At 30.3% G+C, this 13,251-nt stretch overlaps 3 protein-coding genes and 1 pseudogene across 3 annotated transcripts; 1 reads left to right on the forward strand and 3 right to left on the reverse strand.

The window, feature by feature from the left end:
- The first annotated feature begins 542 nt into the window (after positions 1–542).
- On the forward strand, positions 543–6,518 carry LOC145760064 (5'-AMP-activated protein kinase catalytic subunit alpha-2-like). Its single transcript, XM_082573929.1, has 10 exons — positions 543–936; positions 1,278–1,460; positions 1,684–1,874; positions 2,571–2,705; positions 2,863–2,970; positions 4,513–4,645; positions 4,834–4,949; positions 5,321–5,434; positions 5,782–5,914; positions 6,168–6,518. The coding sequence occupies exons 1-10, from the start codon at positions 555–557 to the stop codon at positions 6,314–6,316; spliced, it is 1,644 nt and encodes a 547-aa protein (XP_082430055.1). The 5' UTR covers positions 543–554; the 3' UTR covers positions 6,317–6,518.
- On the reverse strand, positions 3,011–4,250 carry LOC145760065 (ceramide synthase 2 pseudogene; annotated as a pseudogene).
- Positions 6,519–7,940: 1,422 nt separating the features above from the next.
- LOC145759816 (neutral amino acid transporter 9-like) lies at positions 7,941–10,529 on the reverse strand. The gene is given in 10 exon segments (XM_082573667.1): positions 7,941–8,190; positions 8,302–8,391; positions 8,476–8,624; positions 8,684–8,788; positions 8,932–9,038; positions 9,192–9,422; positions 9,687–9,938; positions 10,009–10,166; positions 10,233–10,331; positions 10,453–10,529. Coding segments are annotated over 10 exon segments (1,440 nt in total). The 3' UTR covers positions 7,941–8,018.
- Positions 10,530–11,410: 881 nt separating this feature from the next.
- On the reverse strand, positions 11,411–12,617 carry LOC145759704 (uncharacterized). The gene is made up of 5 exons (XM_082573553.1): positions 12,549–12,617; positions 12,238–12,447; positions 11,968–12,153; positions 11,725–11,832; positions 11,411–11,647 (listed from the first exon to the last, which is right to left on the reverse strand). The coding sequence occupies exons 1-5, from the start codon at positions 12,615–12,617 to the stop codon at positions 11,411–11,413; spliced, it is 810 nt and encodes a 269-aa protein (XP_082429679.1).
- Positions 12,618–13,251: the final 634 nt, after the last annotated feature.

Below are 13,251 nucleotides of genomic sequence, written 5' to 3' on the forward strand. Positions count from 1 at the left end.
TGTGTTTGTTTTAAATGAGATAAGTTAGATCACAAGGTAAGATATTAAATTTTAATACGAAGCAAAGGTCTCTTAAAGTAAAACAAGATATGTAAACCTGATTTTGTTAAATTCAAAATGGCTGCCAACATGTTGTTGTCGTCAACGTCACGAACGGGTTTCCAAACAAAAATATTTTTACTTTAACAAAAAATTTGATGAAGTTTTTTTTGCTAATTTTTACCTTTCAAAACTAATAAAATTTGTTTTCTTTGTTATAGATAACAAACATAGTAAGAAAGAATACGTATTAAATCATAATTTAGACTTTTAGCTAAATATTTGGAAACACTTTTTATTGTTTTGACGGTGGCATACAAAACATTCTCCATTATTCACGCACGAGTTATGTTGCAGCCGTGTTTGCAGATAAAAAAAGCAATTAAAACTTAACTAATACAGGGGTACATAGTTATAAAAACAGTTAAACAATGCTTCAGGTGTAGAATACAACTGGTATATTACAAAAAATCCGATTTTAATTACCTTTTTTTTAAGTTTTTTAGAAGTTTAAAATGTCAACTCCGAGTTCGTCAAACGTAGGAGGTGGAATAAAAATCGGGCATTACCTTTTGGGTAAAACCCTAGGCGTAGGAACTTTTGGCAAAGTTAAAATTGCAACACATCAGCTAACAGGATACCAGGTTGCTGTGAAAATACTAAACCGCAAGAAATTGAAATCGCTCGACGTGGTCAGTAAACTGAAGAGAGAAATACAGAATCTTAAGTTGTTTAGACACCCTCATATCATCAAGTTATATCAAGTGATATGTACACCCACAGATATTTTTATGGTTATGGAATATGTCCCTGGAGGTGAACTGTTTGACTATATTGTCAAACATGGAAAACTACACGAGTTTGAAGCTCGGAAATTCTTTCAACAGATTATGTCAGGTATTAATAAAATTGTTAAAATCTTTTTGTAGAGTCTAAAAGTGTTCATGTAATATTTTTTAATAATTTATTTTTAATGTTAAAAGAGCGACTTATCTACCTAAACATAGAGTAACATTTTTCACCCTGACAAGCCTGGAGTTAACTTTTTTAGTTTGAGTTATTATTGATTTTTACTGCTTAATAATTAATCTGTAAACTGTTTTTGGCTTGGCAGGCGTTTATACTGCTTAAACTACCTCACTCAAGATTGTTAAAGCTTGGAAGCAGTAAGGATCAATCTCTGGACTTTTTTTTACTACATTTCCATTTAAAACTATATATATATGTTTTATATTTAGGTGTGGATTATTGTCATCGTCACAAAGTTGTGCACAGAGATTTGAAGCCAGAAAATTTGTTGTTGGATGCACGAAATAATGTTAGAATCGCCGACTTTGGTCTTTCGAACATGATGTCAGATGGAGAGTTCTTAAAAACAAGTTGTGGGTCACCAAACTATGCTGCTCCTGAAGTAGTGTCAGGTTAGTTAGGTTGGCATATTATCATCGCAAATGACATGAGTTTAAAATTATTGTCTATTAAATTGTACTAGCCCTAACCAAGATAACGTTTTTGAATTAGAATTGATATTAAAATCAGTGTGTTTTATTTTTGTAATTCGAATAAATATGTAAATTTTTTGCATTCAAAATTCGGTTAACTTTGTTCCGAACCTTTTGACTTAACTTTAACTTATTTTTCCAGGTAAATTATATGCTGGCCCAGAAGTAGATGTTTGGAGTTGTGGTGTGATCTTGTATGCTCTGCTCTGCGGCACTTTACCTTTTGATGACGAACACATACCTACTCTGTTTAGAAAGATCAGCAGTGGAATTTTTGAAATACCGCATCACCTTGATCGCAATGCTGCCAAGCTTATTCAGCACATGCTTAAGGTGTGTACAATTGTTTAATTAAAATACAGAGTGGGCAATACTGTAGAAAAATTTCATAAGCAAATGGTATGCAAGAAAATTTATAAATTACATTGAATTGTTAAGTCTGTATTAGCAGTCTTATAGCCTGTGTAATATTAAATAGTATATATACAATTAAATAGTTTCTTATTAGTATATCATAGTTTATTAAATCAATATACCTTATGATTTATTAATTGTTTTTATTTAAGTGTCAGCATTTAAATATTAATTGTACATCAATTTGTCATAATACGAATGATAATTATGAATAATTATTCATAAGCTGCCCACGTGACTTTTAAACACATTTGTCAGCTGATCTGTCAACATGTTTATAATTTGTATTGTTGTTTTTTGTTAACTAATTTAATTGATCTACAAGCATTGAATTAATTTAAATATAATTGCACCCTTACCAAGATCAACTATATATTTTTTATGGACTTTCTAGACATAAAATTGTGTAGCTAATGAAGCTTAGTGGATGATAAGTATATAATATGTTCATTTATAGGGCTACAAAATATTTAAAATTTCTATTTGCCGTGCATAGGCAAATATAAGTTGTGGGTTGCGACAATTAAATTGCTGACCGTAAGGCTATCAATCAGTGTTGATTAAAAAGGCTTTAAAAGATTCACAATTTATTTAAATTTGTTGCTTTTTAAACAGGTGAACCCTATGAACAGAGCAACCATACCAGAGATAAGAGAATACGAATGGTTTAAAGTTGGACTTCAATCTTATCTTTTTCCTGATGACGTTAACTCAAAAAGCGACCAAGTGAATGAAGAAGCATTAGCAGAGGTTAATTAACTATTTTTACCTTAGATAAGGTATTGATTCGTATTGTTAGAATACACCTATTTCTAGAGGATAGAATATTTTAAATCTATTAGCTTATACATTATTAAAAATAGTAAGTTGCCTAAATATGTCATTTTAAAAGATAATTTTTTTTTAGGTTTGTCGAAAATTTGGAGTTACTGAAGAAGAAGTAACCTACGCTCTATCTCACAACCCTTCACAAGATCCTCTTAATGTTGCCTACCATCTTATTATTGATAACAAGGTTTGTAACATTTTTAAAAGTTATCTTAAATTCTGCTTGCATTTTATTTTTATTTCGGAAAACAAATGTACAGATACTATACTACTAAAACACAACTTACATGCAGTTATTAAGGATACCGATTTCACATAACAGTTAGAGCTCTTATTTTGCTTATAAGTGGGTTTAGTTTTCTTTCTTTTGTATGTCATCCGAACTCAGTTCCTCCACATCACTTCTCGCATCCTTTTCAATTTTCCCCACAATGATCAATCGATATGCCATCTTCAAAATAATCGCCGCCCAAAAAATATGCAGAACTTGCAAAATCAACAACAGAACATTGAAGAAATAATAACCAGGAAATGGCTTAAGGAAATAAAGACTTTTAACAAGGGTTGTATGTAGTACAACACATGGAAATACAACTAGTCTTGAGACGATAAACACAATAGCGAATATAGTAAATAGATTGTCTCCAGATTTACTGAAACCAGCATAGAAAAAACTTTTTCCAAATTCAAGAAGTATGTCTGATACGTCGTGTATTGCCATTACCATTGAACCAACTCGAACAAAGTTGACACTGTACGAAAACACGATAAGAAAAATTGTTGCAAGATGGTGAATCAATTGCTCGACGAAATCTTTTCGTTTTACGTCTTTAAATATTGAAAAAAGAAGAGAGATGTAAAAACCACCTTCTATCATGTAGTAATAATAAATCGAGGGCCAGACATTTTGAAAGGGGTAACCCTGCCAACACTGTTTGTTGTCCCAAAACCATGGAGTTTTCCAGAGCGTGCAAATGCCGTAGACGAAAGCGAAAATGTAAAAGGTTGCTCTCCAAAGTGCCTCTGCAAATTTTTTACTCAAAAACGGCCGATCTATATTTCTTCGTCTTCTTAACCAATATTGAACACCTTTTTCTGAAAGTTTTACATTTTCTGCATACTCCTTAACTAATTCATCAGTTGGGTGTTTAGAAATTTTATACAACTCTTCCAACTTTTTAATTGAGGCTGGTTTAGTTCTCTGACTATCAACAATTCCACATCTCAAAGATAGGGGCTTAGCAATAACATTCTCAAATATCATTCTTACACCGAGTATCCCAACTGCCCAAACAAACATATATAACACATCAGACGCATTCGGAAATTTAATTTCTGGTCTTTTCTTGAGTTCTTCTTCTGAAAACTCATAGGGTAGCAACATATATTCGAACTTAGTAAAATTCATTTTATTAACAATTACTTACACCTATAAATATAAAGTACTAGTTGTTAAATTAGTTCATGGTAGGAAAAAAGTGGGCATGTTTTTTTGATGCTTTTATTTTTTGTTTACAGATAGCTTCCTGCTATGGTATACTAATGGCATGAAGTTTCATTGTTTTTAGTTCCGTATTTTACATAAAAAAATAAAACAATATTTTCTATAAAATTTAAAAAAAAAATGTTTTTAATTCAAACGCTGCAGTTTCTATTCTATTTAAATAACTAATTTACTAATAATCACTTCTGTCTTATAATTTATTTAACATTTTTTAAATTTTTTTAGATTATATACAACCAGGCTCAGGACTTCTTCCTTGCATCCAGTCCTCCTTCTGGAGGTTGGGGAGGACTGGGTTATCAACAAATGGCAGCCAGAGCACATCCTGAAAGGATTGCACCCATGCTTGATGTGAAAGGTAAGAAATGTTGTTTAAAGTTAAGAAAATTGTTATTAGTTGAAACACTAATACTATAAATATGCCTTGAATTAAATATTAAGGTTATTCTAGTACTATTTTAAATGTATTATATTAAACTATTAGGGGCTTACTGATAGTACAATTAGGCCTATTCACAATTGCACTGAACTTAAACTTTGTTATAGATGGCCAGAGTTCATCTTCTCATTTCAAACAGACGAAGAGAACAGCTCCGATGAAAAGAGCAAAGTGGAATCTTGGAATAAGGTCGCAGAGTAGACCAAGAGATATCATGACAGAGGTAAACATGGCTAACTAACATTTACAATTTTTAAAAGTAATTCTATGCTCAAACTGTTTCTATAATTTAATAAAAGTTTTAAAAAAATGGGCTTTTACTTTTTTTGTTTAACTATGGTTTTTTGTTGTGCTAGTCCATTGCTCACGTTAGAGTCACATTTAATTTGTCTCAATACAGTTTCACTTTGCAACTACTTTTTGTTTGTGATAATTTACCTATGCACCACAAACTGCAGTTTTCTTTATTTTGAAGGCCTTTATATTGAATAAACCTTTTTATATATCTATATATATAATGTCCACTAAGCTTCATTGTAAATAGATTGTCCTTTTTTTATTAACTGACTTTCATTTTCTATTTGTTTTGCTCAGGTGTTTAAAGCTATGAAAAGACTAGGGTATGAATGGAAATTGATTTCACCTTTTCATGTAAACGTTCGACGCAAAAACCCAGTCACAAATCACATTAATAAAATGAGTCTGCATGTAAGTTACAATTCACTATTTTATTTTTTATCCAAATTTTTGTTATTTATTTTATATAAGTAATATAGTCTTTTCTGTACTTGAATACATATAAATTCCCTAAATTTGTTGGTCTTGCTTTCAAATTGTTCAGACTATTCTAACATTTTAATTTAACCGATTTTCTAGCCTTTTTTACAAAACTATTTTATTTTTTTCTCGCTTATTCACTACACAAAAAAATCTTAAGAACTAAAGGATCTGTTGTAACATGATAGTTCTCTATTATTCTTGTAATCCTTTGTCTAACAACGGTCTACTAAAAAATAAAAAAAATGTTTTATTTTATGCTCTATCTTTTGTTGTAGTTATACCAAGTTGATTTTCGCAACTTTCTACTGGATTTTAGTAGTCTGGGAGTAGAAAAAGAACAACAACAGCCTGATAATCACGCTTTAAGTCGATCTATTCAAGAGGAGTGGGACCCAATGTCTGTTGAGTGTAAGTAAACATAATAAAACTTTTATTAAAAGTGGTAATTCTATATACTAATTAAGAGTCCCCCCCCCTCTCCATATGGTATATATATATCGTCCACTAATATACAGATTTAATACATAACATTAAATGGCATAGTTTTTTTGATGTTGTTTCTTATCCATGTTTCTAAATAAATACAAATATTGTTAAAAAATTATACAATAACCTAAAGTAAAAGAGATTGTTAATTTGAATGAAAATATTTTTAACAAAGCCTCCCCCGCTCCCATATATGCTCGTAGCCTCCCAGCCAACCCAATTTTAAGAGGTAATCAACGCACTAACAGTAACGGGGACGACATTCACCACACGATGGAGTTCTTTGAGATGTGTTCGAATCTCATTAAGTCTTTGACTGCATAATTTTGGTTTAGAAGTAGACTAAATGACGGTACTGTTCATATCAAGATTGATATTTGAATATTGACTTACGAATATTTATTAGATGTTCTAAAGGCATTTCTGTTCTGGCTACTTATTAAAGCTATTAAGGTGTCTCTTGTATTTAATCACATCACCCCTTTTTAATCTTTGTTTTAAAAATAAATAATTTAAAGAAATGGTTAATTTTGCAATATTGATTTTTACAATTATATTTTAGTTTGATTTTTTATATATATATATATATATATACTTATATATACAGCAAACCGATCATGAATTAAAAAAAGTTGCCAATAATTTTTGAGTCTAATTTCTGTGTTTATTACTGCAAGCTATAATTACTGCGTTAATTTTGTACATCTTTTTTTGCTTTTTCTATTTTTCTGTGTATTTCTTTGCTATGTTTTTTGGGCTATTTTAAAGTTATTTCTAGTAATTTAGTTATAAAAAATTCAACTCATGTTTTTGTCTATATATTTTTTAAACAACTCAAGTCTGATTTGTTTAATTATGCTTTCTGATAATGTTACTTGTAATTTTTATGCATGTTTTGCTTTAGAATATTAATTGCTTTGTATACATAAAAAAGGCTTAAACTTCAGATAAATTTTAGGTATTCAAGTTAGGCTAAAGAATTGTACAATATTTTTTAACAAAAAAATAACTAATTATTAAATTTTTTCTAACCTAAATGATATAATTAATATACATACTTAGCTGTGATTTCAATATGCAAAAAAAAATCAAAGAATCATTCAGTTCTTTACTTAAAACTGGATTAGAAATCTTAAAGCTTTATTCTACATAATGTATATAGCTTGCTTAATTTTTCTTTAATGTGCTTAATTTCAATAAAATGTGACAAAAATTAAAATAAAAAATAGCGACTCTCGTGCATCATCTTGTGATAAAAAAAAACATGATAAAATCTTCTCTTGTGTCATGGTTTTAATTATTTTCTAAGACTAAATATTTCAGGTCTCATGTGACTCAAAAGTTCATGTTCTTATTTTTTACTTGTCTGCATAGAACTGGGTGACAAAATTACCCAACATGGTTTGAAGGTTTACCCAATATACTTTGAAAAGTTTACCCAACGTTTCATTGAAAGTTTACCCAACATACTTGAAAATATTCCCCTACTTATGGATTTAATATAAATTTAACTTTTTAAAATAATCAAACGATTTCGAAACATATTTTATTTATTAAATAAAATGGTTGTTTTATGCTAGTTTGATCGAATTTTAGGTTAAATAACTCATGTTTTAGTAAATTAAAAGTTATAAAATTTTAGTATGTTGTTTATTATCAGATTGTTTAGCAATCTTTCTATTTTCAAAATTTATTGATCACTAATTATTAATTAAAGGTGTTTATTTGTTAAAATTTAAACATCGTTATTGGGTTATAAATTTTTCTTAAAAAAATAATATTAGAAAAACGAAATATTAACAACAAGTTTATTATCAAAATGGCTAAAAATTCGCATTTAAAAGTATGTTAAGGCATAAAAAATTGACTTATAAAATGTGGTTAAAAATAAAAACATAACATGCACAAAATCCTTTATATTATTTAGTGCTACGCATTTTATGCCTTACTTTAATACTAAAAAAGTGTTTGCACGTCACTTTAAAGACATAATTTTAAATCATGTTGCTTCAAGTGTTTAATATATTCACATAGGAATTGTGAACTGAGCTATAAAGTTAGTTATTCCAAGAAGCGAGATTACGATGCAAAGGAAATATTTGCAAGAGGTCAGCTCGTTTCTTCTTTTTAGCAACTGAATTCGGAGAGCACTTGGTAGAATAAACATTAAGATCATTGCACAGAAAGCACCAGCATATCTAAAAAAGGTATTTGTTATTTCAAATTTGATGTAAAATAATGGTCTACTGTGAACAGTATTTGGCATAACCTAACATATAATAAACTGTGGTTAAAAAAAATATGCTCACCTTATTATATCACCAACATTGGGAAAGAACATAGCGCATAAAACGCAGCTTGCAGTAACCACTAAGCTAAAGATTGCCACGTAACATTTTCTGCCAAATATATTTTCAATAAAGTTTAAAAAATGTATTATGTGAATAGATGTTGTCATTGCTTAGTTTTAAATGTCGTCTTACCCTGGATATTCTTGGCCTATCATCGTGTTAAATATTTGGACTCTAAGAATATAAGAAACTATTGGAAACACTGTTAACATTCTGAGGAAATAAACAAGTTGAAGGGCCAATGAAAATGCATCGTTCCAAGGTAGATTATCCAAGAAGTTCTGGAAAAAGTTAAAATATGTTACGCTTAAAGTTGTGGTTACAATATTTAAAAGTTTACCTGTTTGATGTTAACTTTTTCTTCGGGAAAAGTCAAGTAGATAGAAAGACCGATGATAAGATATGTTGACAAAACCAGTATATATCCAATCCTCATATCTCGCATCTAGACAAAGTTAAACAAATTAACTATATTTTTATATAAGAAAAGATTATTGCACAGATCTAAGTTTTAGTATATGTTTGTAACTGATATTATGCATATAAGTTAGAGTCAGACAATAATTATTTAAACAAATCATTTCTTACATTGTTCTCTTGCTTCTTGTTGTGTTTAAAGATTGTAGTGACTGAATTGTGGATGAAAAATCCCATTCCTAACAGGCCTGTAAGGGCAGGAAAACTGCCCAAGAACTCTAAAAAGATAAACGTATAAGCCTTAACTTAGTTTTAAAAAACTAAGGCTCCAAATAAAAATTGTTCAAAATGTTTGTTGAGCCCCCAAAAAAGTAGGCAAAGCTTACTTAACATGTGCTTTAAGTAATTTTTACTAAGTTAATAATACTTACGTGGTACGTAATGGGCGTTATCGGAGTCAACAAAGTTAGTGTTCCAACCCCAGATTATCCCCTTTGCAATTGCCCCGCATATCAGAAACATGATCGCCCCAGTACCCAAAGCCCCTAGTCTCGAAAAAAAGGAGATATTGCGAAGTTGTAAGATGGGTAAAAACAGAGGAATGAATACTAAGGGCACCACAGTTCGTTCTGACCAGCCAGGTATGGACAATGGTTTGTTATCTTGAGCTCCTGCAAATTAAAACAGTTAGTTTTTTAGCATTCAATGTAGAGCGATACAATAGTAGTTAATCTCAGTGTTTGTTTTTTTTTTTAAAAGTAGGGCGTACTAGAATAGTTAGGTTATTTTTTTAAGTATAAAACAACAAAGAAACTAGTAAAACTATTTTAATATAAGTTTACCATTCTCTCCGTCTATAGAAATAAAAGCAGAAGTATTTCTTGTTTTGTTAGATTGGTCTTGTATAAAATCTAAACCAAGCAAACAGATAAGTAAGAAAGTAAAACCGCTATTTACGGATATAGCTTCTTATAGTTTATTTATTATTTATTTGATAAACTTACAGTTGATGGAGTTAACTGAGTCGTATAATAGCTCGACCAATAAGATCCAATACACGATTAATGCTCCGCCCAATACTACTACAGAGGCTACGATATTGGCCCAAGCAGCCCACCGACCGATCAGTAATCGACACATGTCAATCAGTTCAGGCATTTGCTTGGTAACAGGGTCAGCTAAAAAGATTAAAAGTTGTAATATATCATGTAATGAGCTCTACTTGATAAAAGCTACAATATTACATACCTAATTCTTGAGATGCCTTGAGTATTATAGAAGCCGTGTAGAAAGCCAGTAAAGACATTAAAAACATAACAAGCAGACCCTGAGCGAGACCAGCTTGCTGAAAAGCCCATGGAATGCTTAAAAGTGAAGTTCCCATCAACATATTCCAGAAGGAAAAACTGTAAAAATAAAATTTTGAGTACATTAGTACGGGAAGTTTTTTGTTAAAAATACGTCTTTCTTACATTGTTACGAAGCTGCTTTGGTGACCTTCTAACACCACATTTTGCGATTGAAAAACTTCGCCTGAAATCAGTTTACAATCGATCTCCGAGTCAGGTATTCTGCAAGTTCAAGTAAATGGTGATTATTTAATTTAGGATATACACATTAGACAGTATAAATAACCTGTCATATAAACTCGCGCTAACAAGAAACATCAAGTATAACACCTTATAAACTTACGTTTGAGTTTGATTATCATGTTTACATGTTCTTTTCACAGGTAGTAAAGGCGTCGTTTCGCTTACATTCTGTGTCATTATTTCGTTATATTCTTTTTCTTAAAACACGTAAAGTAATTTACATATGGTATACAGTAACAACTATTAACAAAAATTTAAACGCAACTCATCTAATTCTGTTTTTGTTTACTTCATAAAGTTACTGCATAAGCAAAAATTGCCAAGTGATCAACATTAATTGATTCAGGCACAATTTAGCTGATGATAACAAAACCATAAAACAGTCTATGCCTAATAATATTAAACAAATCAATCGACTTTTAACGTGTTCCTGCTAAAGTTAAATCTGCCAACTTCTATAACTACATATAACACACTTTATTATTGTCAATGTCTTCAAACCAGCGACAATATAAACTGAACTTTTACTGCAATACTAAGCCGTTTTAATCGCCTGACCACTCGACAATGAAACTTGAATTGGTTTTAATCTTATGACCAAAGGTTTGCGGTCACAAGTCTTTAGATTACAAACTAGGGCGACCGGTTTGTGGCTTTGTTTACATTCAAATGTAAACAAAAATGTCACGTGTAATTTGAAACACCTTTAAATGCAAACCTTGTACTCTTGACCCGTTTTGATACAATTGGTATAATATTACGAAGACTGTGTATTGTCATCTTTTGTTTTGGTAATTAGTTTGTTTTAAGTAAAGAAACTGGGTTGTTATTTTGTTTCAATTAGCGTTTAATAGCAAACACTTTTGTTTAAAACAAGATTGTTATTTTTATTCACAGTGACAGTATACCAATAACAAAATCCTTTAACAAATAACTAAAAACAATAACAAGTAATTTGCTAAAATACATACATACAGTTTAACAGTAAACCTAATACAACATATACATTCAAACATTAACAAAATTGAAATTTAGTTTTTAAACTGTTCATATATAATCTATTTTGCAAGCGATGCGACTTTTGAAACCAAATTTTCAGCCAATTTGTCGGTATCATCTGATATTACATCAACGGCAATTCTTTTCTGTTTTTCCCTCAAACCTTTATATTCCTCTTCAATGTGTTTAAGAAGACAGAAGTGTATTTTATCACCCGCTGCATTACTTGATTCCGAGTAATCTTGGTCAGTAAAATTTTTGGTTAAATCAAGTTTGCCATTTTTGTCCTTCCAATCCTATATAACAAGCATAAAGGAATTAATAACATACATTTACTGATAAATTATACATTTCAAAATTGTAAGTTTGTTACCTCAATGACGAATTGAAATCGAGCAAAATGTGCCAAAAACTTCTCAAATTCATCTGAAAAGTGCATTCCGGTTAACAAGTGGCCGTTCTTGCAGATTAAATCGGCAGCCTACAATATAAAGTTGATCTGAAATATATCCTTACAAAAGGTTTTATAGGTTTGCCTAATTTTAAAATGCAAATTACAAATCAATACAAATACCGATGTGAAAATTGTAAAATGTTTTTTAAACCATCTGTATACCTCTTTATCAAGTGGATATAAAACGTCAAAGGCAAAGGCTCTCCACTTTCTAACCATGTTGGAATTTTTAGTTTCTTTTGCTTTGGCCAAGTACGTGGTTAAGTCATTGTGGTCTCCAACCACTGCCTTGTATGTGTGATGATGAACAAGCCTATTTCCATATAAAGGTCCGTATAACTTTCGTATCTGAAATTTTTTTTTAGAGTTTTGCACTTTTTGTATATTCATTTTTCTTTTATCTTTTTGTTGCTCTTACAAGCATTTACATACCTGTTCTGTTATTAGTTCCAATTGTACTTGTTTTTTAGCATGTTGTCGATCAAAGTAATTAGAAGCTAGCCAAGATACTAAACCCAGCGCTAAGGAGGGGGCTAATATCTTAAACTCTGTTGTAAACTGTTTTCTTTTTTGGTTATTTTCATCATTTTGGTTCGCTTGTGATGCAAGTGGTCGTTTTGTGGTATTGTATATTTCTTGACTCTGTTAAAATAAATTAAATTTAAATTTATAAAAAAGATCAGTTTCAGCAGTTATTAACCTATTAATATGTTAATTTTTTTGCTTAATTTTACAATACTTACCACGTACTGGGGTTTTCTTAATATACTTGCAAACCTCTTGCGATATGTCAACAACAAGCGAACAGTCATTACTTTTTATCCGATTTTTGATAAGTATTCTGATGTCATCTGCAAAAGTCTAATTCTTGTACAAAAACGTCACAATAGTTTAGTACATGTCTATAAATATAAAAAGTTGCTATAATAAAGTTATACAAATTAACCATTTCTAGGCAAACTAACTAAGCGTTATTTGCACACACTGCTCTAGGCTTGCTGTTTTTATTACTTAGCTATACACTAATTAGCTTAATTGCGGTAAGGATGCTGTTAGGTCATAAACTGTGTCGTACTAAGGCTGTAAATGATCCTTTATTTAAAATATAATTGCAGCGTACGTTTTAATATTTTTTGTTCAGAGAAATGGTTAACTAATTAAATGCATAATTCTGTTGATTCTTTCAAATTTAGGTTAATCGTAATTTAATGCAATCGATTTACCATGCACGAACTATCACATAAACACGTTATGTACATTTTTGTATATTAGAAATCTGAGCAACGAATTACTTGTCTAAAAAGTTGATAAGTTTTCTTTATTATAACAAACTAAGGAAAAGTTTTTGCGTTGTTTCTATAGGCCTGCATTTCGTTAAAGCCGAAATGTGCACTACATATTTTTAAAATGCGTAGTGGTCTGAAAAACATATGTTTAGAATTTTCA

The sequence above is a fragment of the Corella eumyota genome, chromosome 7 (assembly GCF_963082875.1).
Source record: "Corella eumyota chromosome 7, kaCorEumy4.1, whole genome shotgun sequence".
Lineage (NCBI taxonomy): Eukaryota > Metazoa > Chordata > Ascidiacea > Phlebobranchia > Corellidae > Corella > Corella eumyota.

Excerpts from the sequence above, each read along its gene's own strand:
- LOC145760064 (XM_082573929.1), top strand. The coding sequence starts at position 555 with ATGTCAACTCCGAGTTCGTCAAACGTAGGAGGTGGAATAAAAATCGGG. Across the intron at positions 2,706-2,862 it reads ATGAAGAAGCATTAGCAGAG|GTTTGTCGAAAATTTGGAGT; the intron begins GTTAATTAACTA and ends ATTTTTTTTTAG. Across the intron at positions 5,435-5,781 it reads TTAATAAAATGAGTCTGCAT|TTATACCAAGTTGATTTTCG; the intron begins GTAAGTTACAAT and ends CTTTTGTTGTAG.
- LOC145759704 (XM_082573553.1), bottom strand. The coding sequence starts at position 12,617 with ATGACTGTTCGCTTGTTGTTGACATATCGCAAGAGGTTTGCAAGTATA. Across the intron at positions 11,833-11,967 it reads TATATCCACTTGATAAAGAG|GCTGCCGATTTAATCTGCAA; the intron begins GTATACAGATGG and ends TTTATATTGTAG. Across the intron at positions 11,648-11,724 it reads GATTTCAATTCGTCATTGAG|GATTGGAAGGACAAAAATGG; the intron begins GTAACAAACTTA and ends CTTGTTATATAG.